General features: G+C 40.9%; 1 protein-coding gene across 1 annotated transcript; it reads right to left on the bottom strand.

Moving 5' to 3' along the window:
* Positions 1 to 479: 479 nt before the first annotated feature.
* Positions 480 to 21,981, bottom strand: SHFL (shiftless antiviral inhibitor of ribosomal frameshifting). The gene is made up of 9 exons (XM_081936308.1): positions 21,712 to 21,981; positions 13,148 to 13,289; positions 11,937 to 11,986; positions 10,263 to 10,307; positions 9,593 to 9,625; positions 6,800 to 6,949; positions 4,050 to 4,153; positions 2,588 to 2,739; positions 480 to 2,100 (listed from the first exon to the last, which is right to left on the bottom strand). The coding sequence occupies exons 1-9, from the start codon at positions 21,742 to 21,744 to the stop codon at positions 1,883 to 1,885; spliced, it is 927 nt and encodes a 308-aa protein (XP_081792434.1). The 5' UTR covers positions 21,745 to 21,981; the 3' UTR covers positions 480 to 1,882.
* Between the last annotated feature and the right edge of the window lie 499 nt (positions 21,982 to 22,480).

Below are 22,480 nucleotides of genomic sequence, written 5' to 3'. Positions count from 1 at the left end.
AAAAATGTTCCCAGGGCTAGTTTGTCAGGTGTTTAAGTGCATGTGGGGACATAGCTTTGAAGAGGCACCTTCATCCTTATCTTGGCATTGTGCAAGGCAAAATTCACTCAAGTGCTCCAGTCTGGCTTCAACTGGGGGTCTTGCAATGATAATGCTGTCATTTCCAACTTTCCTGCATGCTCTATACACTTTTGGACATTTAAGGGCTGGTATTCCTGCCCAGTTTTTACAAATAGAAACGGGAAGTAAAACTGGTCTTCACCCAGCAATGAAGTGGAGATTCTTTGGGTCACTGTCTTACTTCCTGGAAAATATATTGTCATCCCAGGGTTTATTTTTCAAGGGGTGCTTTTATTAACTCTGCTGGATCTTTTAACATTTGATATGGCTCATATTTATTTCCCTTGCCCGCTCAGATTAAAATTCTATTTCAAAGAAAATAAAATCCTGAACATAAAAGCATGCAAACACAAATCCTGCAAATGAAGACAAGATGAATTTATTATGGATAACACTGACTTGTCCACTTGTTTTTCAAGGATCCTTTAAACTCCTCTTAGATCTTTATTCCATTAAAAGGTGCAATGGCTTAACAGCTACACAAAGAAGCAGAGGGACAATTCCTTCCATTCAGCTGGTCCAATCACAAAGCTGTAGCAAAGCAGCAAAAAGAAGGGATTCTAAGGCAGATCTGTGTGTCACCCTACTATGACCCTGCAAGTCTTCATCTCAGCTCTCCCCTAGTAAGAATGAGGTCAATGCATACAACTATCTTATACATACAATTGAGTCCAGATAAAGGTGTTTTATATTAGAACTTGGACATCTCGCATACAATGTCTATTCTGAGGGAGTGAGGCTCCATGGAGTCTCCTGCAGAGGTACTACACATCCACTTCTGCTGCCATGCAAAAATGCCTGAAACGGAATCTGGGACATTTGTCTCTTCAAACCAGATTCTTAAAGAATTGCTGTTCCTCTTAGTAACTGCAAGAGAATGGTTGCGATCAAGATATTGTGAGCTTCTCAACACTCCCTCTCAGGTGCTATAGCAGGCACCTTCTGATTTATCTTAAGACTGTTGGTGAAATCAGACATCTTCATAGGAAAAATATTTTAATTTGCATTTTAATATACCAGGGCAACAAAAGATACATTGCAATTTGTTATGAGTTTTCATCACTGATTTAAAAAAAAGATCTGCACAGTAGGAGACATACTAACGCTTTCAATTTTGAAATCAGAAAGTATGCTCTCAATTCTAAGGCATTGTATATATTAGCTTCCAACCCCACCCCACCCCCGATGCCCTTTAAAAAGGATAATTCTCACGTCGCCATGCAATGTATTGGGACTTTTCCCCCCCTCTGCTAAACCTGGTGTAGATGTGGCCAGCATGTGACGCATTTGGCCTGTAGGCCGCAAATTTAACAGTCCTGCCTTAATATTTACAGGGAAAAATGGTTTATATATGATATAACTAACACTTCAATAGCGTTACTATTATTATGCAAGTACTTTGAAGGGTGGTTGCTTGTCCTTTTTAATTAAGAAAAATATTTGACCTTTTGGTTTTATATTTCAAGAATTAAAACGTATCACAATGAGAATTATTCTTTTCATCTATTGGCTTATTGCTTGCCACATGGATCCTCCAATTCCATGATCTTTAATACTTTGGTCGCATAAAGTGCAGGTCTATGAACTTAAGCTTCCCCAGTTGAAAGTTGGACTTGAAGCAAATTGCTTTTCATGATTAAAAGAGAAAGGCACAGAACTCAGGAGAATGTAAAGTAAGATTCCATACAAATACCATTTCCCCTAATTTGCAACCTTCTGTCTGTCTCTCGCAAGATGGCTGGCATCCCAAGCCTACAGATGGCTAATTGCTGCCCTCGCTATCGTTCTCCTCATCCTGTTCTACTAGATCCTCTAAGATGAGGTCATCGATGTCCAAACATGCCAAGCTGCCTTGGCTTATGCAAGTGGCTACTGTGGAACCAGTGCTATCGTGCACTTCGCTGGGACAGATGACTTTTGGCAAGTGATTCTTCAACCGGCTTTGTGGATGAACACAATAAGTTCCAGGAATATGAGGCTCTGCAGGAGAAGAGAAGATCAGATAATAATGGCTGACTGCTGCCCCTGTGATGAAACTGGAGATCTATTTTTTCAAACCCGAACCCTAGCTTAACTTGCTTCTGTACCCCTAATACTTCCGTACCCCTAATACCTTTTCTAGATAGTAGTAAGATCCTTTCCAAGCCCCGGTGCTGACTCAGATAGAGGGCATGGAATCCATATCCAGAACAATCCTGTGAGCCCCCCAAAATTGCCCGTCTGCTGTGATATTTTTGTATTTATCTCCAGAAAGTATTCCATACAGCCCTGCAGAAGGTGCTGTTTGTATTTTTTTTTAATAAGGTATTAAAACCAGCTAAATATAGAAAAATGAAAATCACATTTTCACCGCCTTTTTGCTGACAATGACCGCCATCAATTTGGTGTAGCATCCTGGAAGATGACACGCATACTGCCTATTGAGCATGGCAGGGATTCTGAAAATTCAGGGCACAATCAATCTCACCTGATCGGTTGTAGCAATCTTGTGCAAAGCAAGAATGCTGCTGTCTGCCTCGGGGTCCTCCTGGGAACTTTCGAGGTGGGAGGATACAGCTTGGGAGTACAGGTTTATGGCACTGGAAGCAAGGAGATGGTGCCCCCATCTGAGCTGATCCCCTGTATGGGTAGGCAGAAGTAGCTCCTTTATTTATTTGATTTATATAGCCACCTAGCTGACATATGTGACTGTGGGCAGCTTACAATAAAACTTTATGGCCTATTCATTCTACCCCAACCCCCAAGGCCTAGTTTTACTATAATTCATAGCACTGTCTTTTATAACTTTTCCTCAGGCCACTGAACTAAAGAGAAGAGATAACTTTTAATGATTCACAATGTGTTGTAAGACTGTACCGATTCTGCAACCTGCAAATTTTGCAAAATAAATACACATTGCCCAGAACAAGGAAGACGCAAACTAGCTTACAATACCAATGGACAGCCTCACATCCATTGCTCCCAGTGTGATAAGAAATATTAGAACTATTAATAAAGGATAATATTTGTAGCTCAGGGTTGAATTGAGGGTTCCTTGGTGCTCTCTGAGCTTGCTTGTTTTCTTGAAGACATTTCATGACCCTAACTAGATAATATCATCAGTGCTAGTCACTAGATGTTACCTAGTTATGGTAATGAAATGTCTGCAAGAAAACAAGGAGGCTCGGAAAACACCAAGGACCCTTTACTAGAGCTATTATTACTGGATTTTTTTTCTTTGTTTGAATATTGGTAAGTAGTGCCTTCATAATATTTTATGCATTGACAAATATTTTGTTCTATTATTTTGTTTTTCAGCAGCTTACATGGTTACCTAACTCACAGCAACTACCTGTCGTCCCCCCACCACCACCACCACTCTGGGAGCTGGGTTGGGCTGAGATAGAGTGACTGGCCCAAGATCACCCAGCCGGCTTTCAGGCCTAAGGGTCTTCTAGTTTATTAAACCTTAAATTTAATAAACCTTAAACCTAGTTTCTAGGATAGCACTTTCACCAGACACCTGACTCTCTGATGATCATGATAATGCAAACAGATGCTTCTTATGTATGGGAGTGTTCTATGTACAGACTGAAGATTCTAAAAAGCGCCATCCAAGGTTCTTACTCGTTCAGTTAGAAACACACAGAGCATCCAATTTCCAAGAGTCAAACTGGTTTTTTTTTAATACTCCCCAAGGAAAGAAGGCTGCTTTTCTCAAAATTCAGATAGCTCTTCTGTTCTAACTCCCAAGAAAAGATTTGAAGGCCTCCACATCTTGTAATTCAGGATATGTCAACACACACCATCCTGAGGTCTAGGTATCAAATGGCCTAACAAAAGATGATCAACTAACATGCTGTATATTTTTGGCTTGCTAGATTTAACAAATATGTGGTTTTCTAAGACTTGGGATTGGTATAACAGGCCATGCAGGATTTGCCTCTCACCTGAAAGTATGGCCACACGATAAACATTTAAACTCTGCTGTGCCCCACATTTTATCATATGGCACTGGATCATAGCGGGTCTTACATCGGTGGCAACGGGACACCTGTGAACAAAACCAAACAAAGAGCTGAGCAAGCTTTCAACTCCCAAAATAATCTCAATAATAGTAAGAACAGGAATTCTGTCAAGAGTTGTGTATCAATGCGTTGTTGCTGTGACCATTGTGCTAAGGCTGATTAAATCCAGCTATTTCTTCCTTGCAATCTGTTTCATTTGCAAGCTGCAACCAAGTTCCTGTAATTCCAACCCACTTCTCTTCTTGGTGCTTGTGTTTTGGCCTTACCAATGGGAATCATGGACATTTTCAAGAACTCATAAGCACCATCTGGGTTAGTACAAAATGTGGGCTGAGAAGCAGGGGAGAAAGTTGGCAATCATGGGATTCCTATTTCATGGGAAAAATATAGGAAGAAAAGTGTGTTGGAATGTATATTTCAGCCAGTGCAGTAGCGCAGGAAGTAGTGGGAAATAGCTTGTTTCTTGAGGTTGCAAGCTCCAAATGTTGGGTTAGGAATCAATGCCACATGACTGATGGGATCTATCCAGAAGCAGATACAGCGTATTTATTCAGTCAATGACCAGTAATAATATAGATCACATACAACACATCAGATCAAAACGAATAAGGTAAAATACCAACATGGCAGTAAGTCTGTGTACTAAAATGCAACCTAAGTTACTATGGTGATGCAGAACAATAAACTATCAAATATAATCTAAAATAATAGTTTGTAAAGTAAATACACATTACTTCAAACGAAGTATGTGAAGTGATTACAAGTAGTCCTTGAAGTTGCAACAGCAACTGGGACTGGGAACTGTGTTGCTGAGCGATCCAGTTGTAAAGCACGTGACCACATCACTTAGAGTAGGCAATTCTAGCAGGCAAAGGTGCCATCATTAAATGAGGACTGTAAGCGTACAAGCATTGTAAATCTCCCTCATTTAGCATTGTCATAACTCTGAGGAGTTGCTGATCAAATGGTGATAGCTCAAGGACTTCCTGTATAAATCTGCTTATTATGATGCCAATTTAGAAATAAGGCTTTTAAGTCATTATTTTCATAATTTTTATTATAGCAATGCAAAATCTGAAAACTGTGTAGATCAGTGATGGCGAACCTTTTTTGGCTCGCGTGCCACAAGTGGGGGGAGCGCAGAGGGGGCGTGTGCGGGCGTGCCGCACCCATAAGGCAACGCGCGACCCCCCAGTGCGCATGCGCGCACAACACGTGACCCCCCCATTTTTACATGCTTTTTTCGCCCTCCCCAGGCTCCAGGGGCTTTATAGGAGCCTGGGGAGGGCGAAAAGAGCCTCCCCCGACCCCCCGGAGGCCCTCCGGAGGCTTCAGGGACCATCCGGAAGCTTCCCTGAAGCCTTCGGAGCGCTTAAAACCACCCTCCGAGCAAACCGGAAGTGACTTCCGGGTTGCTCGGAGGGTCGTTTTAAGCGCTCCGAAGGCGTCAGGGAAGCCTCTGGACGGTCCCTTAAGTCTTCGGAACGCTTAAAATGACCCTCCGAGCAACCCAGAAGTCACTTCCGGTTTGCTTGGAAGGTGGTTTTAAGCATTCCGAAGGCTTCAGGGACGGTCCCTGAAGCCTCCGGGGGGGCGGGGGGGCTCTTTTCGCCCTCCCCAGGCTCCTATAAAGTCTCTGGAGCTTGGGGAAGGCGAAAAATAGCTTTTAAAAAGGTGAACTCAGCTGGCCAGTGCGCGCATGCGCGCTGGCCAGCTGACAGGGCAGCGCCTCGCGTGCCCTGACAAATGGCTCCGCGTGCCACTTGTGGCACACGTGCCATAGGTTCGCCATCACTGGTGTTGATTATGGTGAGTTTCACGTCTCATAAGAGATGGAAGGAAAAGATCAAATTAGATGCAACAACAGCAGACACAACTCAGATATTGAATCCCTACAGGAAAATGCAGCTTTGGAGTGGACCCTAGGATGAGTTCACCCCAACTAGTCCTTGGAATGGCTATGAGATAAAGAATGAAAGACAGGAAAAGCTCACACATACGTCCCCAAGTTACTTATGCTACAGTTTTCCATCCCAAAGAAATTGTAGCAAGGCTGGATAACTCATGGTCCTCAGGCAACCCCCAGCCTGATTTTTCTAGCTCCTGGAAGCTCTCTGGAGGACACGCTGCTGATGTTTGGCAGGAAATTTGCTGATTTTCACTATCAAGGAGGAAAGTCTCCTAGTAAATATTTCTTTAAAATAAGGGCTAAAAGTGTCCAATAATTTTAATGTACCTATTTTGCTTTTGAAAAAACTCTAAAACCCAAGAAACACAAAGCACATAGCTTCAAAAAATAGGTTCTGTTCCTCTGGTCAGATAATCAGTTCACCAACCCAAGGAGCCATGATACTGCAGGAGTATAGAGGTTCTTTTAAAAAAATGTGTTTCTCTGTTGCAAAAATTTGCTCCAATTCTTTTTAAAATGAGAATGACAGGTGAACATACTAATCTCTACATACACTCCATAGAGCATAGTGGAGGACTGTTTTACCTCATACTTACATGGTCTTTTTCTTTTCAATTTAGGCAAGAGTAGAAAACAGCAAGGAAGACAGTGAGGCCACGAGAACAGTATAGTCAGAAGTCAGCTTTCTTAGACCCCTTTCCTTTGAGGGCTAAGCAATCATTATTTATCAGATAGGATCGTGCATTAAGGCCATCACACCGACCTGTTTTCTCTCTGGGACCCTACGCCACCACATCTGGTCACAGAGTTGGCAGGAAAACTGGCGATTAACTGGAGGGATGCGATTGTTTTCGGCATTATTGAACATCTGTAAGTTCTCCTTTGTCAAGGGCATCAGCTGTTTAGCAACCTCCTAAGGAAAACACAAAGGAAAGACATGGAAGTAATCCCAAGTGCTCTAAAATACTAAACATCCAAGTATTTTCTTCATAGATTAAATTCATGTGTCTCATCAATTAGAGAAGGGAAGGAAGGGAAAGACTTTGGATATGGAAGTTCTGACTGATGTTGCAGAGAAACGTACTATGGATTAGTAAGGAAGGAAGCTATTTAAAAGAGCTTCCAACATATTTCTAAATATGTTTTATTTTGCAATGTGTTGGAACATCAATAAATATTCCTTTACTTCACCATTAAATATCCAAAGGTATTGTCATGAAGAGATGAAATAATTGGCTGTTCCAACTCTTACATAGCTTTCCTATTTTAATTCTTTTAGTGCTCTAATATTTGGCCAGGCATTGGAGTTATTCTCCAAAGAGTAATGACCATACACAAACAGGAACCTACTAGGCCTACTTTCTGAGATCTATTGCCCAGGAAAGCACTAATGGGAACTAAATTCGCTCAGGTTGGGTTAGGGAACAATAGGGCTGATGGCAGAACCGCCACCTTACTGCACCAGCCATGCTTCGTCAGCTGCCAGTCTGCCATATGCACTGGGGGGAGGGAGGCTATCGGCGATCCCTGCCACCTAGAAAAGTTGATCAGCGGTATTCTGGAAGGCTGACCCAACTGCCAATCAGCTGCTCGGCAGCGAAGGTGCCAGCGTTCCCCAGTGGTGGAGAACCAACCCCCTTCCTCCCCACCACAATATTCACTGTATAAGACGCACAGACATTTCCACCCACTTTTTGGGGGGCTGGGGAAATGCACCTTATAGTGGGAAAAATACGGTAATTGGCAGTTAGAGATAACCAAGGGGGGAAGAGGGGAAGCTTTGAGTGCGAAAACTCAGATCTGGCTTTGCTACACTATAACCACTTGGCTTTGGTGTACTTTCATTAATAATGGAGCTGAGTCTTTCTTTCTAATTGACCAAGTTGGGACAGCTGATATTAAGCCAAATCTGTGACTGTGTCAGGGGTGTCCAAACTTGGCAACTTTAAGACTTGTGGACTTCAACTCCCAGAATTCTGGAAGTTGAAGTCCACAAGTCTTAAAGTTGCCAAGTTTGGACACCCCTGGACTATGTCCTTACCAGAGGAGGAGTCAGAAGAGTTGGAGGAGCAAAGAAAGAACCTGAAACCCAGGTACCCCAGCAGGGAGCCTGGGGTGGCCAGCTTGAGTTTGGTCTCTGATTGAAGGTGAGAGAGACCAGTGCCCCTACCCATGATACCGGAGGACTGGCAGGAGGGCTCACTGGGAGGGGCAACACCCTGTTGGTTGTGGGGAGTTGGAAGAATGCAGGAATCATAAGAACTCTCTCTGGGGTTCAATGTTGTGTGAGGCGCCAGGGTTCAAACTCGCTGGCCTCCGGATTGGGCTGAAACTGTTGAAAGAGGCCCCTAAGCTGTGGCGTTTGACTAAGAACTCAACTATTTGAGAGGGAGATTCCTTGAGTTCGGGATATGTGACCGAACCATCCTGGTGGAACAAGGCCTACCTACCAGCCTGGCCATGGCAGTGCTACCAGATCCAGCTGCCCCAGAACTATCTGTCCTGGCAGCACTGGCCGCCCAACCAGCACTCTACTGCTGTACCAGCCCCAACTGCTACCCTGCCCCATTCACACCCCCAGCACCAGTCATCCTCTCTGGTCAGAGAGAACGCCAACCATCCTCCTTGGGGGTGAAGTATGATTGAAGCATGAAATAACTAGGCTACTTTTGGGGCTGGCATTATATCAATCAATCAATCAGAAAGGAGTTGGAAGATACCTTGGAGGTCTTCTAGTCCAACCTCTCCCACTGTTTCTTGTCCTGCTCTCTGGTGCATTGGAAAATAAATTGACCACTTCTTCTTTGTGGCAGCCCCCCAAATACTGGAATACTGCTATCATGTCACTGCTATTCCTTCTTTTCTCTAGACTAGCCAAACCCAAATCTTGCAACCGTTCTTTACATGTTTTAATCTCCAGGCCTTTAATCATTTTAGTTGCTCTTCTTTGTACTTTTTCCAAAGTCTCAATGTCTTTTTTGTAACGTGGTGACCAAAACTGGATGCAATATTCCAGGTGTGGCTTTATTACGGCTTTATAAAGCACTACTACTTTACGATTGTTATTCTATGCCTCCATTTATACAAACAAGAACTGCATTAGCTTTTTTGGCTGCTGCCCCACACTGCTGGCTCATATTTAAGTAATCGTGCACTAGGACTCCAAGGTCCCTCTCATAGTTGCTTGTTTTTGAGCCACTTTTTGCCTAATTGGAACTTTTACCTTTGCTTTTTCCTGCCTAAGTGTAAAACTTTGCTTTTCTCCACATTAAATTTCATTTTGTTGCATAGGGCCCATTGTTCGGCCCCTTCATGCAAGACCTAAGACAACATTCTGAAGGCCTTCTGGCAGACCAACAAGTTGCCAACCAAATTAAGATCATCTAACAGAGGAAACGGCCCATCACTGCCTACATCCAGGAGTTCTGAAGCCTGGCCCCACTTGATCCTGATGGATTACTTCTGAGAGGGGCTGAACCGGAATTATATTACAACTGCCTGTCACGGGGAGTACTGAAAAAACTGTTCCATCATATTCTAGCATTTTTAGTCTCACCTTAATTTTCTTATTATCCTTGCCCTTCGTGCCCTGCCAAAAAAATAAATTATATTAAATTTTATGCAAAACAGTGTTAAATTGTAACTTTGGATCAATTTTAAGGTTGTTCTATGGCTTCTACAATATAGACCCCTGGGTGTTCTTTCCCATTCCACTTTCTTTCTTTTTTAATGCATAGACCACAAAGAGACGTAGTTACTTATTCTTTAGTTTTCCAATAATGTCTGTATATTCTATGGGGCTTCAGAGGTACAGATGGAAAAAATGATGCTGAGAGACTAATGATTTGCTTTTCGATATCTTAGGTTTCCATTTAATTTCTTTTTCAAATTTAAAAAAACTTAGAAGCAGGTGGAAAATGTTAAGAAAATTGCTTCTGAGCACTGGGCTTGCATTGCACACCTATGATTTAAGAGCTACTCATCAACAATTGATAAATTCTTCATGCCAAATTATTAAACTGCTAACCAGTGTATTAACTGTTAAAAGGGATTGACAGAGACATTTTAGATCTGCCTAAAAAAATTAACTCTGCGATTATTCTCTCCTTAAAACTTCAAACTGACAGTTCGACTTCTCAGAGAATCTGATCTAAATAAAATAGAAAAAAAATGTTACCAAAGTAACCTTCATCAATTGTAGCTGCCTGTACTCCTCCCTTAATCACCTGTTTATTCTGCTCCTCTTCTTTCTTCAGTTTATTCATTACTTTCTAAAAACACATTAAAAAGTTAAGGTGAAAAAGTAGACAGTATAAATATAGACAACTATGAAATTATTACCATACAACAAAGAACAGTTTCCAAGTCACAAAAACATGTTGTCGGGAAAATGTCAGTTTGTTGCAGCAATCAAATCCAGAAAGTACACACTGATTCAGCAGGATTCATTAACTTCTCTTTATATATAATATAACACATAAGTAAATATACAATACCACAAGTGATTCTTCCAGCATAGTAGAGAGTACAAGCAAACACGAGCAGAAGAGAGAACAGTTTCCAGTTTTTGTTCCAGTAGCAGACAGACTAATTTTTGCTTTAGCACAGAAGTTAAACTAAGACATGCCCAGGCTATATAGCTGTCTCCAGCAAATACACTTTCTAAACAGTCCCCATTGGTTGACTTATCAGTCTATTCATTGGCTGACCTTGTTGCCTATTCCAGTCTATGAATATACTCTGAGAGGAAATTAGAATGGTAAGAAATTGAATGAGTAAACCAAACCTACCTAGAATGTTACATCTGGAATTGATACATGGATAGAATAGCTCAGATATAATGGCAGAATATGAAGCTGGTGAAGGTTTAATAGTAGAAGAACTAAATTGTAGGAATTTGAAGTCTAGAAGAACTTGTTATTTAAAAAGTAAAGTAATGCTGTATAGAATTCATTTCTATTTCCATTTTTATATTACACTTTTATACATGGACTTGTGCTACATCCAAAATTCAGATTTTAGAATTTATATCTTGACATATTGTCTAGATATACGTAATTTAAAGTATTGTCTTAATATATCAACTATCACCTGTAACTTCTCTCTTAATCTTTGGTTTTAATGATTTGAACTATGTTAATCAGGTACCTGCAAAGTTTAATAGAGATGTTTTGATTAGAAAATGGTATAAAATACCTTAAGGATTAAAAACTTCTAATGATGCATTAGCATATATTACCAGTATAGTCATACCATATTTAACATTGGTTGGTTATTCACTCATATTTACCCTTTATCTTTAGTTTTCTATATGTATTACATTTTTTAATATTCTTTTCAATTTGTGTATTGAATTTATATCATCGCTATCCCTTAACTATTTTATAAATATATATTATTTTAAAAATAAAAAATGTATATTCCAAAGAGAGAGAAAAAAGATTTTGGGGAAGAGTTCTGGATAAGGCACGGGCAACTTAGGTGAAAGGCACACCTGGGTTACCCCCACCTTACATCTTTAATCATGAATGGCCAACTTCAAATCTGGGGTAAATAATTCCTTCCTATTGACTTCAATGGAGAGGAGAAATAAATAAAACAAGAACTGCCGAGTCACATCAGAACACCTAAAGATAACAATCATAAGGGCTATATGACCCTTATTATTTCTAAAACAGTTGATTTTACCTTATACTGAGAAAATAACAGGAAGAGGGGGGAAAGCATCTGGAATACTATACTATACTAATAATCTGTAGACTGGCAGCTGGTTTCCCTTCTAAGATTAAACTAGTTTGTACCCCCTTTCCCAATTTAGTGTCCACCATTTCCCTTTCAATGTGGCCTTTCACATTGCCTAAATGAAAAAAGAGCATCTAAATTAACCAGGTCATTATTACCAATGCTATCGGATCACCACTGAGCGTCTCTCCATCTTCTGACTCTACACCTAAAGACCAAGAATACATAGTTAGAGCAGGTTAGATTTAAAAGAAACAGACAGCCAACATGAAGATTTCTAGTTAGGAATTTGGGAAATGCATACTTTATGGAAAGCTATGTGGCAAAGACAGGCAGCAGTTGACCGAGGATGAAGGCCAAGACAAAATAAGCAAGTTGGCATAATTTGAATCGATCTCTATGTTTATGCTCATGGATTATCCTTTCTCAGCATTATCTCTGCAAATGTTATTATTTTTGTGGTTTTCCATACATTAGATTCCTTTAAAGTCAAGCAACTGCATTTTTATTGCAACATGAATAGGCAACCTTTTGGCGAGACTAAAAATGGAGAAAATGTAATCCTTCCTTCCTCACTCTCATCTCATATATACAATACTTTCTATCTATTTCCCTCCTCAAAATGGAGGAAAACTATGCCAATAGGGTTCAACAGTTCCCAAGATTGCCAATTCTGATACCAGAGGAAGCCATAAATATAAATTTTAATATTGTGAGCTGCCCAGATTTGCCTTGTGGTAAAATGGGCAGCTAATAAATTTTTACAAATAATAAATAAAGTAAAATAAAATAAAACAAAACAAATAGAAGAAATAAATGTCTACATGCACATATTTGCAAACTTATTGGGTGCAATGAATATGTTAATAAAAGGATCCAAAAAACTCAAGGAAGCAAGGCAAGGCACCTGTTGAATGGAAGATACACACTCCAATTGTTAGCCTGACTTGGGTAATGTGCGTTTTAGATCGGTTAAGCAATTTTTTTTAGAAAGACTTTTTAAACTTTTTTCTCCCCAGCACTTATGACAAAGATAAAATACCTACACCTCCGGGCCCTATGAGGCAGGACAGGCTGCAGAAGTAAAAATATAAAAAAAAATATGATTAATAATAACAACCCTGTGTCTGGACATGCAAGCAGGAAGAATAAGGATATTTCAGAATTATAATAGACTGAAAACATCAGAAAAATCTATAATACAGAAGATACTGTCTGAATTTTCAACCAGGCTATGGAAATCCCCGGGCTTCTTCCTTTTGCTTGTTCCCTTCTCTGTGGATGTATCCCTAACCACCATGAACGGCCCAAAATATTTCAATGAGAGCTCCCCATGCTCCCCCACACAGTCTAAGAGTTCAGCATTCACCTTCTGCTTCTTTTATATCAAGGGTGATGTACTTGCAGACCATGTCATGATCGTTGTGGAATATCCGCATCAGAATCACAGCATCCTTGATGCTCACTTTTCCATGGAATTTCTCCCGCAGTCGGCGGACACTTTTTTCTAGCTGCATTGAAAATATGAAAGCAATTAAAAATGTAAAATTTTCAGAGACCTGACATATTTCCTTTTAGAGCAGAATTCCTCTTAGTGCCAAACCAGACTTATTGCTCAGTAGTTGGATTAATAGATATGTTACTGTGAAAGTCCGAAATCTGGTGAATGTCGACATTCACCGGTGAATGTCGACATTCACATAGTCGCTTGGTGTATGTCCTTATCCTCTCGACACCCTTACCCTAATACCCTTAACCTAATACCTCGGCTCCTCGCTTCCTTTTAAGCGTCTTCTGTTCGCGGAGTTTTTTTTTTTTAAACCTGCGATCCTGCGCGGTTAGAACGCCGCGGTTAGAACACCGCGAATTGAAAAGCAAAAGTAAAGCGTTACGCTGACTCGTTATATATGTCACAGTGAAAGACCGAAATTGGTATGTGTCGACATTCACCGGTGAATGTCGACATTCACCAACATTCACCGGTGAATGTCGACATTCACCAATTTCGGTCTTTCACGGTGACAGATATACTGTGTTTCCCCTCTTCACCCCCAAAATAAGCACTTGGCCTTATTTTTGAGGAGGTCTTATTATTTTTGAGGTGCAGGAGGCGGCGAGCGTGGTCACCTCATGGCTGTTGTTGTGTTGCAGTATTTTCAGGGAGGGCTTATTTTCGGGGAAGGGCTTATTTTAGTGCACGCGCTCAAAAGCCCAATTGGGCTTATTATCTGGGGAGGTCTTATTTTCAGGGAAACAAGGTATTTATGCAATCATTTATTTAAAACAAGATGATGGATAAGTATGGAGGTGGGAGCAAGTTTAATTCTTTCCTCACTTGTGGTTTTGACTACCATTAACACAAATAAGAGCTCTCCATCCAGACCAACCTGGGGGATAGGGATTTCTTTATGAAGATTGTAGCAGGGAAGGAGAGGGCTCGCCCACATACAGATGCACACATATATGCGCACTCACACATACACGCAACTTTTCCCCCATAAAAACATTTAACATAGCTACTAGCGCAATTTCTTCTTTGGCCTTTACTGAGCAACTGTCTAGAATTTCACTAGTGCTTTTTAAACTGTTTGCAAATATTCACCAAAAATGCTGTTCTGACCTTGGCTTCCCAAGAGCAAACTCGTTGTCCCGACAAAAAAACCTTTTATTAATTTACTGTGAATTTTGCTCATTCAACCAGCAAAGTCTTTCAAGGGAGGATTTATAGTCACAGACCTTATCTGGCTTGGAGAGCTGACAGCCGATATCTGCAAAACTTGACAAGGAATCTTGGAGAGTCATGAACCAATTAAGCAAACTAATTGTCTCCTGAAAACTCCACTCCCCTTTCCCTCCTCTTTTATTTCCTCTGGGAGGGGCCATTCATCGTCCACCTGTGGCCTTACTCCCAAGTCAACCCCTGTTCTTTAGCTGTTACCTTCGTCTGGCAACTCTGCGCATGCACACCCTGGGAACAGGCTCCAGCTGTTCATCTGCCTCACTGATGTCTGACTCTGAAGGCAGCTGGTAGCTGGCATACGTCTCTGGCCCCTCTCTGCCTCTGACACAGAGCCCTCATCAGAGCCTTCCCCAAACTCCAGGACTGGCCCATGTTCCTCCCCAACCTCCTTATGTCCGAATCTGCTGCCAGCTGCACTGGCTGCTGGCGGGTCACGACAGCCCCAATAAGTGCATCCTTTCCAATGTCCCAATTCGTAAGTCATGCCAAAGTTCCCATTCCCCAACAGCAAGAACTAAGAACAGTGAGAAGATCAAGGAAGTTAGCAGGAAGGCTTTTATACATCTCAGGGATTTTTTTGTACCTTTGTAAGTTTAAATCATAGATTGTACAGCAAACCACTACTTGCTGTGACATTTTCACTGAGCAACATGAACTTTGGAAAACTGGAAAGTTCATCCTTCTTGGCAAACATCCCATATGTATGATTTAAAAAAAAATTAAGTCAAAGTTGCCTCTCATGAATACAACCATGTCATTTTTTTTTACAATTTGTAAATTTCGCCTGGGATTGTTTATTTCAACTTTCCAGTTTAGCCTACAACCCTGGAATTAACTGGTTGACCCCAATTATGTACAAACTGGGTTCAATCCTATTTGGTTTCTGGATCAGCCTAGGTTGTTCCATACATACACATATGTATAATTTTTAATAAATAGGTTTTTCCACAGAATAAAAATAATATAAAATTTTAAGAGAAGAGAACTAGAGAAAAATCAGAGAAAAGTGAAAAAGAAATTACAGAATTACAGAGTTGGGAGGGACCTTGGAGGTCTTCTAGTCCAAACTCTGCTCAAGCAGGAGGCCCTATATTATTCTGGAAAAATGGATGTCCAATCTCTTAAAAACATTTAGTAATGGAGCAGCCACAACTTCTGAAGGCAAGCTGTTCTATTTATCAATTGTTCTCACTGACAGGATATCTCTCCTTAATTCTAGGTTTGATAAGCTTCCATCTGTTACGCCTTGTCCTGCCCTCAGGTTCTTTAGAGAACAGATCACCCCATCTTCTCTGTAACGGTCCCTCAAATATTGGAAGACTGCTACTTTGTCACCCCTAGACCTTCTCTTCATTAGACTAAACATATCCAGTTTCCACAACCATTCATCATGTTTTATCCTCCAGTCATTTTATCATTTGTGTTGCTCTTCTCTGCATTCTTTCTAGAATCTCAATATTCTTTTTTGTATTGCAGTGACTAAAACTGGACGCAATATTACAAATATGATCTTACCAATGTAGTATAAAGCAGTACTAGCATTGCACATGATTTTGATGTAGCCTAGGACTCCATTAGCTTTCTCTTTGTTGCAATACATTGCTAATTCAAACTTTAGTGGTTATCTACTAGGATAGAGTTCCCCAACCTTTCTGGCTTTGGGCAGTGGGGAGAGAAGGGATGGTTCCTCTGAGAGATGGGCAAGAAAGTGGCCTAGTTCTGAACAGCTCAAAGCCTGGTACTGGGCCACGGCCCAGTAATTGGGGACTCCTGCATTTGGACACCTAAATCCCTCTCTGTTATTGTCGTTGAGCTATGTATCTATTCTACACAATTAGATTTGGTTTTTGTTGCTTAAATGTGATCTTACTTTTCTCACCATTGAATTGCACTTTGTTGGATAGGGCCCAGTGTTCAACTCTGTCAAGATCCTTCTAAATCTTGAATCTATCATTTAAGATGTTGGCTATTCCGCCCAGGTGGGTGTCATCTGCAAATATTATAAGTTCTCATTCTATCTCCTCATTTACAGTACATCATTTATGGAAATGTTGAAAAATACCGGGCCTAAGACAGAACCTTGGGGTATCCCACTGCATGCTTTGCCAGCCAGTTACGAATCCATCTGCTGGTGATGCTATCTATCCCACATTTTTCTATCTTAGCAGGAAGTAGGCTGTGGTTTACTTTGTCAAATGTCTTAGTGAATTTTAAGTAAACTACATCTACATTTGTTGGTCCACTAATTTAGTCACTTTGTCAAAGAATATGTTTGTTTGGCATGATCTGTTTTTGACAAACCATGTTGGTTTTAGTAACAGTTTTGCTTGTTTCTATGTGTTTGCAGATCAATTATTTGATTATCCTTTCCAGGATCTTCCAAGGTACTAATGTCTAACTGATTGATATGTAGTATCCTGGATCCACCCCCCCCTTTTTTTTTTAGATGATGCAAACCACATCAGCTCTTTTCTAGTCCTCTGGTAGTTCCCCAGTGCTCCAGAACTCTGAAAGATATGATTCAGTGGTTTTGAGAGCATGCCCCCCCCCCCAGCTCCTTTATATAATCCTGCAATATAACCCATCTGGTCTTGGTGATTTGAACTCATCTAGAATGGATAGGCGTTGTTTTTCCACTTTCTTGCTTATTTTGACTGTATTTCTGATCTGTTTTTTACAATAGTGCTTTTCATATGTTGAACCATTTTTCCCTTTGTGTAAAGACAGATGCAAAGACTGAATTAAACAACTCTGCTTTCTCCCTACTGGCTATCATATTCTTGTTACCGTCACTCATTAATGAACAAGTCGTTTCCTTTTTTTTCTTGCTTTATACATGTTTATATACATGTTTTATATACATATTTAAAAGAAACTTTTTATTATTTCATCTTTGTTAGTAAGTCCAGCATAGCTGACCTTCTAGTCCCCTCTTCTACATTTTGCGTGACAAAATTGTCTACTGGGTTTGTCAGGAACCTGTTTGACCTACCACTTGATGAAGGGTTTGTCTCCCAGTTGATATCAGGGTAGTTGTTGTGACCCGTCAGCAGAGCTGGCAGCAGATTCGGACAGTGAGGAGGTTGGGGAGGAACATGGGCCAGTCCTGGAGTCTGGGGAAGGCTCTGAAGAGGACTCTATGTTGGAGGCAGAGGGGGCCAGAGCCGTATGCCGGCTATCAGCTGCCTTCAGTCAGACATCAGTGAAGCAGATGAACAGCTGGAGCCTGTTCCCAGTGTGCAGATGCACAGAGTTGCCAGACAAGGGAACAGTTAAAGAACAGGGGTTGACTTGGGAGTAAGGGCACAGGTGGACGATGAATGGCCCCTCCCAAAGGAAATAAAAGAGGAGCGAAAGGGGAGTGGAGTTTTCAGGAGACAATTAGTTTGCGTAATTGGTTCGTGACTCTCTGAGACTCCTTGCCAAGTTTTGCAGATATTGGCCTGTCAGCTCTCCGAGCCAGATAAGGTCTGTGACTGTAAATCCTCCCTTGAAAGACTTTGTTGTATGTGAATGAGCAGAATTCACAGTAAATTAATAAAAGGTTTTTTGTCGGGACAAGGAGTTTTCTTCATGCTCTTGGGAAGCCTAGATCAGAACAGTAGTTAAAGTCCCCCATTACTGTTGTAGTGTGCTTCCTGCACACCTGATTAGAAAAAGCTCATCTATTTGATTGGCTGATGACACACCTATGGCAATTCCATTCCTTTTTCCTTTTATATTAACCCAAATGCATTCAAGAAGGTTTTCCTCCTTGGGGTTTTGGTTGGTTTTTTTTTTTTTTTTGCACTTCTATAGAGGTGTAGTCATTTTTTACATACAATGCAAGGATGTGAGGATAAATTGGATGAAAGTTCTCTCAATGAACAACAGAGCTACTTCTGTTTCATCCTGCACTCTTCCTATACCCAGGATATTTTGGAACGTAAGAGCACCACACACATATTCAGAAATAGCCCAGATGACAAATCACCAACAGGGGACAACTCCGTTCCAATAACCTGTTTTTCATGCAAAGGAAAACTGGTTAAAATCTCCATCCCAGACAACGGCACACACTCACCCAACACTACATTAAGGAGAGCAATTGGAGGCTGCTTCATCCAACAATTTGTGATGTTCAGTGAGAAGGGGAAATGAAGCTGAGCAGGAATCCCCCAAATACAGCCCTTAAATACAGCCAGCTAAAATGACAACCCCAGATGCTGTCTTTGCCAGCATTCTTTTTTTTTTTTTTTTTTTTTGCTAATTTAAGCACTAGAGCAGGGGTGTCCAAACTTGGGAACTTTAAGACTTGTGGACTTCAACTCCCAGAATTCCCCATGCTGGCTGGGGAATTCTGGGAGTTGAAGTCCACAAGTCTTAAAGTTCCCAAGTTTGGACACCCCTGCACTAGAGGAAAGCCCATTAACCCAGTTGCCTGTTGATGTCCCTGGTCCTCCCAGACTTTCCAAAGGTTTTTCTGAAGCAAATAGCTATAGGAAACTTAGCAGGAGTAAAAAGATAGATGCCAACAATAAACAGACCACTTGGCTTGTGATATTTGTTGTGCCATTGTCCTCTGTCAGTTCTGGTAAAAAGGAACAATATTTACAGATTGCATCAGTTTTACATCAGGGATTTTTTCTGTACCTTTGCCCCCTCCCTGCCCAGAACAATTCACTCAAGATAAACACGAAACTAGCTGACAACTGCTAAATACAAATCCATCCACTGAGCTAAAAATCAGTGTTTGGTATCTGTGCATCTGCTAAGAATTGATTCCTCTATTTCTACTAAATATTGGTTGTACTTGTGCCTGGTGTTTTTGAAGTTTCAATACTAATGAAACGATTGGTTGGACTCGGAGGCCAAGTGGGAGCCTGTAATTTGCAATAATTAAATTTAACTTTGCACAGTTAAGCATTTGGATACTGTTTAGCCTGTGCATTAGAAAAGAGCAAAGCTAGCCCACAGACCCAAAGGTGCTTTTCCAAAAGCAACTGGACTTTCTTTGTTTTTCCTTAAAGACACGTTACTTCTCATTCAAGAAATGAAGATGCTTCTTGGGATAAGAAGCAAAATGTCTTCAAGGGATAACAAAGAAAGTCCTGCTGCCTTTGGAAAAGCATCTCTTGGACAAGCATAACCTGGATGACTGAGAATCTCCATAAACATCTACTGTAGCTCACAGACAGTAATCTAGAGAGACCACAATATTATGTTTCCTTGGCAGAGGGAACATTATCACCTTCATCCAGTATTTATTCTGCAAAACAAGACTTTTCTTTATTTCAGTGCCACTGTGATTGTGTGATCCTCTTCCTTCTTCACAGTAGCATTTTCCTATGTTTAAAATCATTTTCAAGGCCAGGTGGCCATAGGATAGAATCAGCTTTTGCACATTTTAAAAAAGGTTATGTTTAACAGTACACTTCCTTCTCTAGGGAATGAGAGTGTGCACACATATTGCAGTTCTATTAATACTTGGGGCAAACATATATTTCCTTCTGATAAACTTCAGGCCACTGACAGAGAAGATAAAGGGAAGGAAGAGGCCCAATTTGCTGAAAATTGGGAGCATCGGGAAATATACAGGAGGATTCTAAACTGTCTCTTCTACATTCATTAGCAAACCCATGGCTGGGAACTGCATATTTACAAAGCATACTTCGCTGCCCTTGATGGAACATATTTATATCCAGTACTGTGCAAAACATTCCAAATGTAAACTGTTTTGTATTAAAACATGCCATTTTGAGTCCCAAACAATTGTTTCAAGTATAACACAGCTGTTTTGCGTTATACCTAGACAATGCCAATCGTTTTCCTAATGTGTTAAATGTGAAGCACCTCTGGTTTGAGCTGAACACATTTCAAAATGATTGAAGCAGACCTCTTAGATATGAATCAGACGGGGACACTTCGAATTTAGTGTGTTGCACAAACTTCTTTAATGAAAGCAATTGTCCCTGGCTGGCAAAATTCTCTCCAAGCTATGTTAAATATTTTAGAAAAATGTAGCCTGAGCTACATAGAAATGATTAAATAAAAGTTATTGTGTAGCTATAGGAAAAGAATGATATGTTTGGTGGTCCTTTCTAGGATATCTTTTGATATCCATATATATCATTAAATTATTGTTATAAATTGTAAATTTTTAATTTAATTCTGTGAATATTCAGGCATCTATACTGGTAGAGTCAGGAACTCTGCAATAATTGACAGTCTGTTGCTACAAATATTTTGGGTTAAAACTTGGACTATCCACTCACATATAAAATTCTATACCCTGTTATTTCCTGTCCTCACTCTGGCAACAACAGTAAAAATCTGAGACTATTCCTCTGATGCAATTGCTATTCTCTTTTCTGTTTGTCTTTTATTGAAATGTTATATTTGGTCTTGTCCTTCCTTTGTCCTTGGTTGGGCAAACAGGTTTCAAAGGATGGTAGCTTAAGTAAATAAAACAAAAATTCTTTCTGTAAATCATCTTGCACAGTGCAATGTACAATATTCACTACTTCCTGAATGCCTTATTTCTATTGCTTTCTTACTTTGTCATGTTGTTCTCTGATGGTTTCTCTTCTGCTTTAACATTTTACAATCTTTAGCAATAATTATTTCTTCAATGTGGCCCAGTATTGGAACTTTAGTGTAAGGCCCATGGAGCAGAAGGGAAGTTACGGTAGTTAATGATAGGTAGACATAAGGAACAAGGAAATTATAACGGAACAATAGGGTGATCTATTTCTCAGGCAGATAGTTTAACACTGAATATCAAATACTATAGATAGGACACAACCGGAGAGTTCTGGTTATCATTTTTTGGGAAACAGGATAGTGAATCATAAGGCCTGTTGATTTGATACTGAGGACTTTTATTAAAATTGCTATCAAAATCACCTGCCCCTAGAACTGTAGCTGCAGAAATCCGAATGACCCGTGGGTTCCCGCTTTATTGCCCTCTCATCCTCCTCCGGGGATTTGCAAGCGAGTATTTTCTCGCCGAGAGTTACTGTATTACGCAGAAACAGCCTTCCTTAGACATGTCATACTCTAGATCGTACAGGAAACCGATTCACACAACCACCACCATCTGATGTTGATTAAAGATGAAGGGTGTTGCAATCTCCTGCATACGGGGGGGGAGGGGGACACAGCATCGACTCGGAGGAAACCTTCGCAGGCATCGACCAAAGAGTAGCGCCTACCTCCACCTCATCCTGCCTCTCCCTCCGGTACATGGTGCTGAAGGCGAGGGTCAGTTCCTTCTCCAGCTTCAGGTCGGTGCTTCGTCCCACTTGGGCAACGGAGGGCGGCCCAGGAAGCCGTCCAGGCCAAAACAAGCCCAGCCCAGCCTACCGCTGCTTTCAGTTTCAATCCGCTCAAAACAAGGGGTCCGCCTGGATGTTTAGTTTCACCGGACTTCCTTCTTCTTTCCGGCGAGAAAATTCGTCCTAGCGACGGCTTGTCTAGAGACCGGGTTCGGAAAGTTACTTTTCAGTCGGAAACCGCCCCTCCTCCCCCAAATAAACAGTTTTGCCATTTATTTGCTTGCCATTTGCAATTTCATCGCAAGGCATGGGGGGGATTGTCAGCGAATCGGCATTCATCAGGTGCTCCCTCTCTACCTGGCTCTTCTGAAACTTTACGCTTAGAAAATTGGATTGGCGTTTGTCCCGTTAACTCGAAGAGCGGACCTCCGTGCGTGTCACTGTGTTTTGACGTGCGAGGGTAAAGATCGGTGTTTGGGTGCAATCGCCTTTCTATGGCGATTTTTCTGTGAACTTGGTATACTTAGACTTCAGAAGGACATTTGACAAAGTACTGGTAATCCTTGGCTTACAACCTCAATTGATCCCAAAAATTATGTTGACTAAATTAGACATTAAGTGAGTTTTGCCCTATTTTACGACTTGCTATGATTGTTAAGTGAATCATTGCAGTTGTTAAATTAGTAACACATTTTTAAGTGAAATC

Source organism: Natrix helvetica (assembly GCF_964273705.1).
Source record: "Natrix helvetica genome assembly, chromosome: 1".
Classification (NCBI taxonomy): Eukaryota; Metazoa; Chordata; class Lepidosauria; order Squamata; family Natricidae; genus Natrix; species Natrix helvetica.
The sequence above is the reverse complement of the archived record's forward strand: the minus strand, read 5'-3'. Positions and strand labels throughout refer to the sequence as shown.

Excerpts from the sequence above, each read along its gene's own strand:
- SHFL (XM_081936308.1), bottom strand. The coding sequence starts at position 21,744 with ATGTACCGGAGGGAGAGGCAGGATGAGGTGGAG. Across the intron at positions 9,626-10,262 it reads AAGAGGAGCAGAATAAACAG|GGCACGAAGGGCAAGGATAA; the intron begins GTGATTAAGGGA and ends TTTTTTTGGCAG. Across the intron at positions 2,740-4,049 it reads TCGTGTGGCCATACTTTCAG|GGGATCAGCTCAGATGGGGG; the intron begins GTGAGAGGCAAA and ends CTACCCATACAG.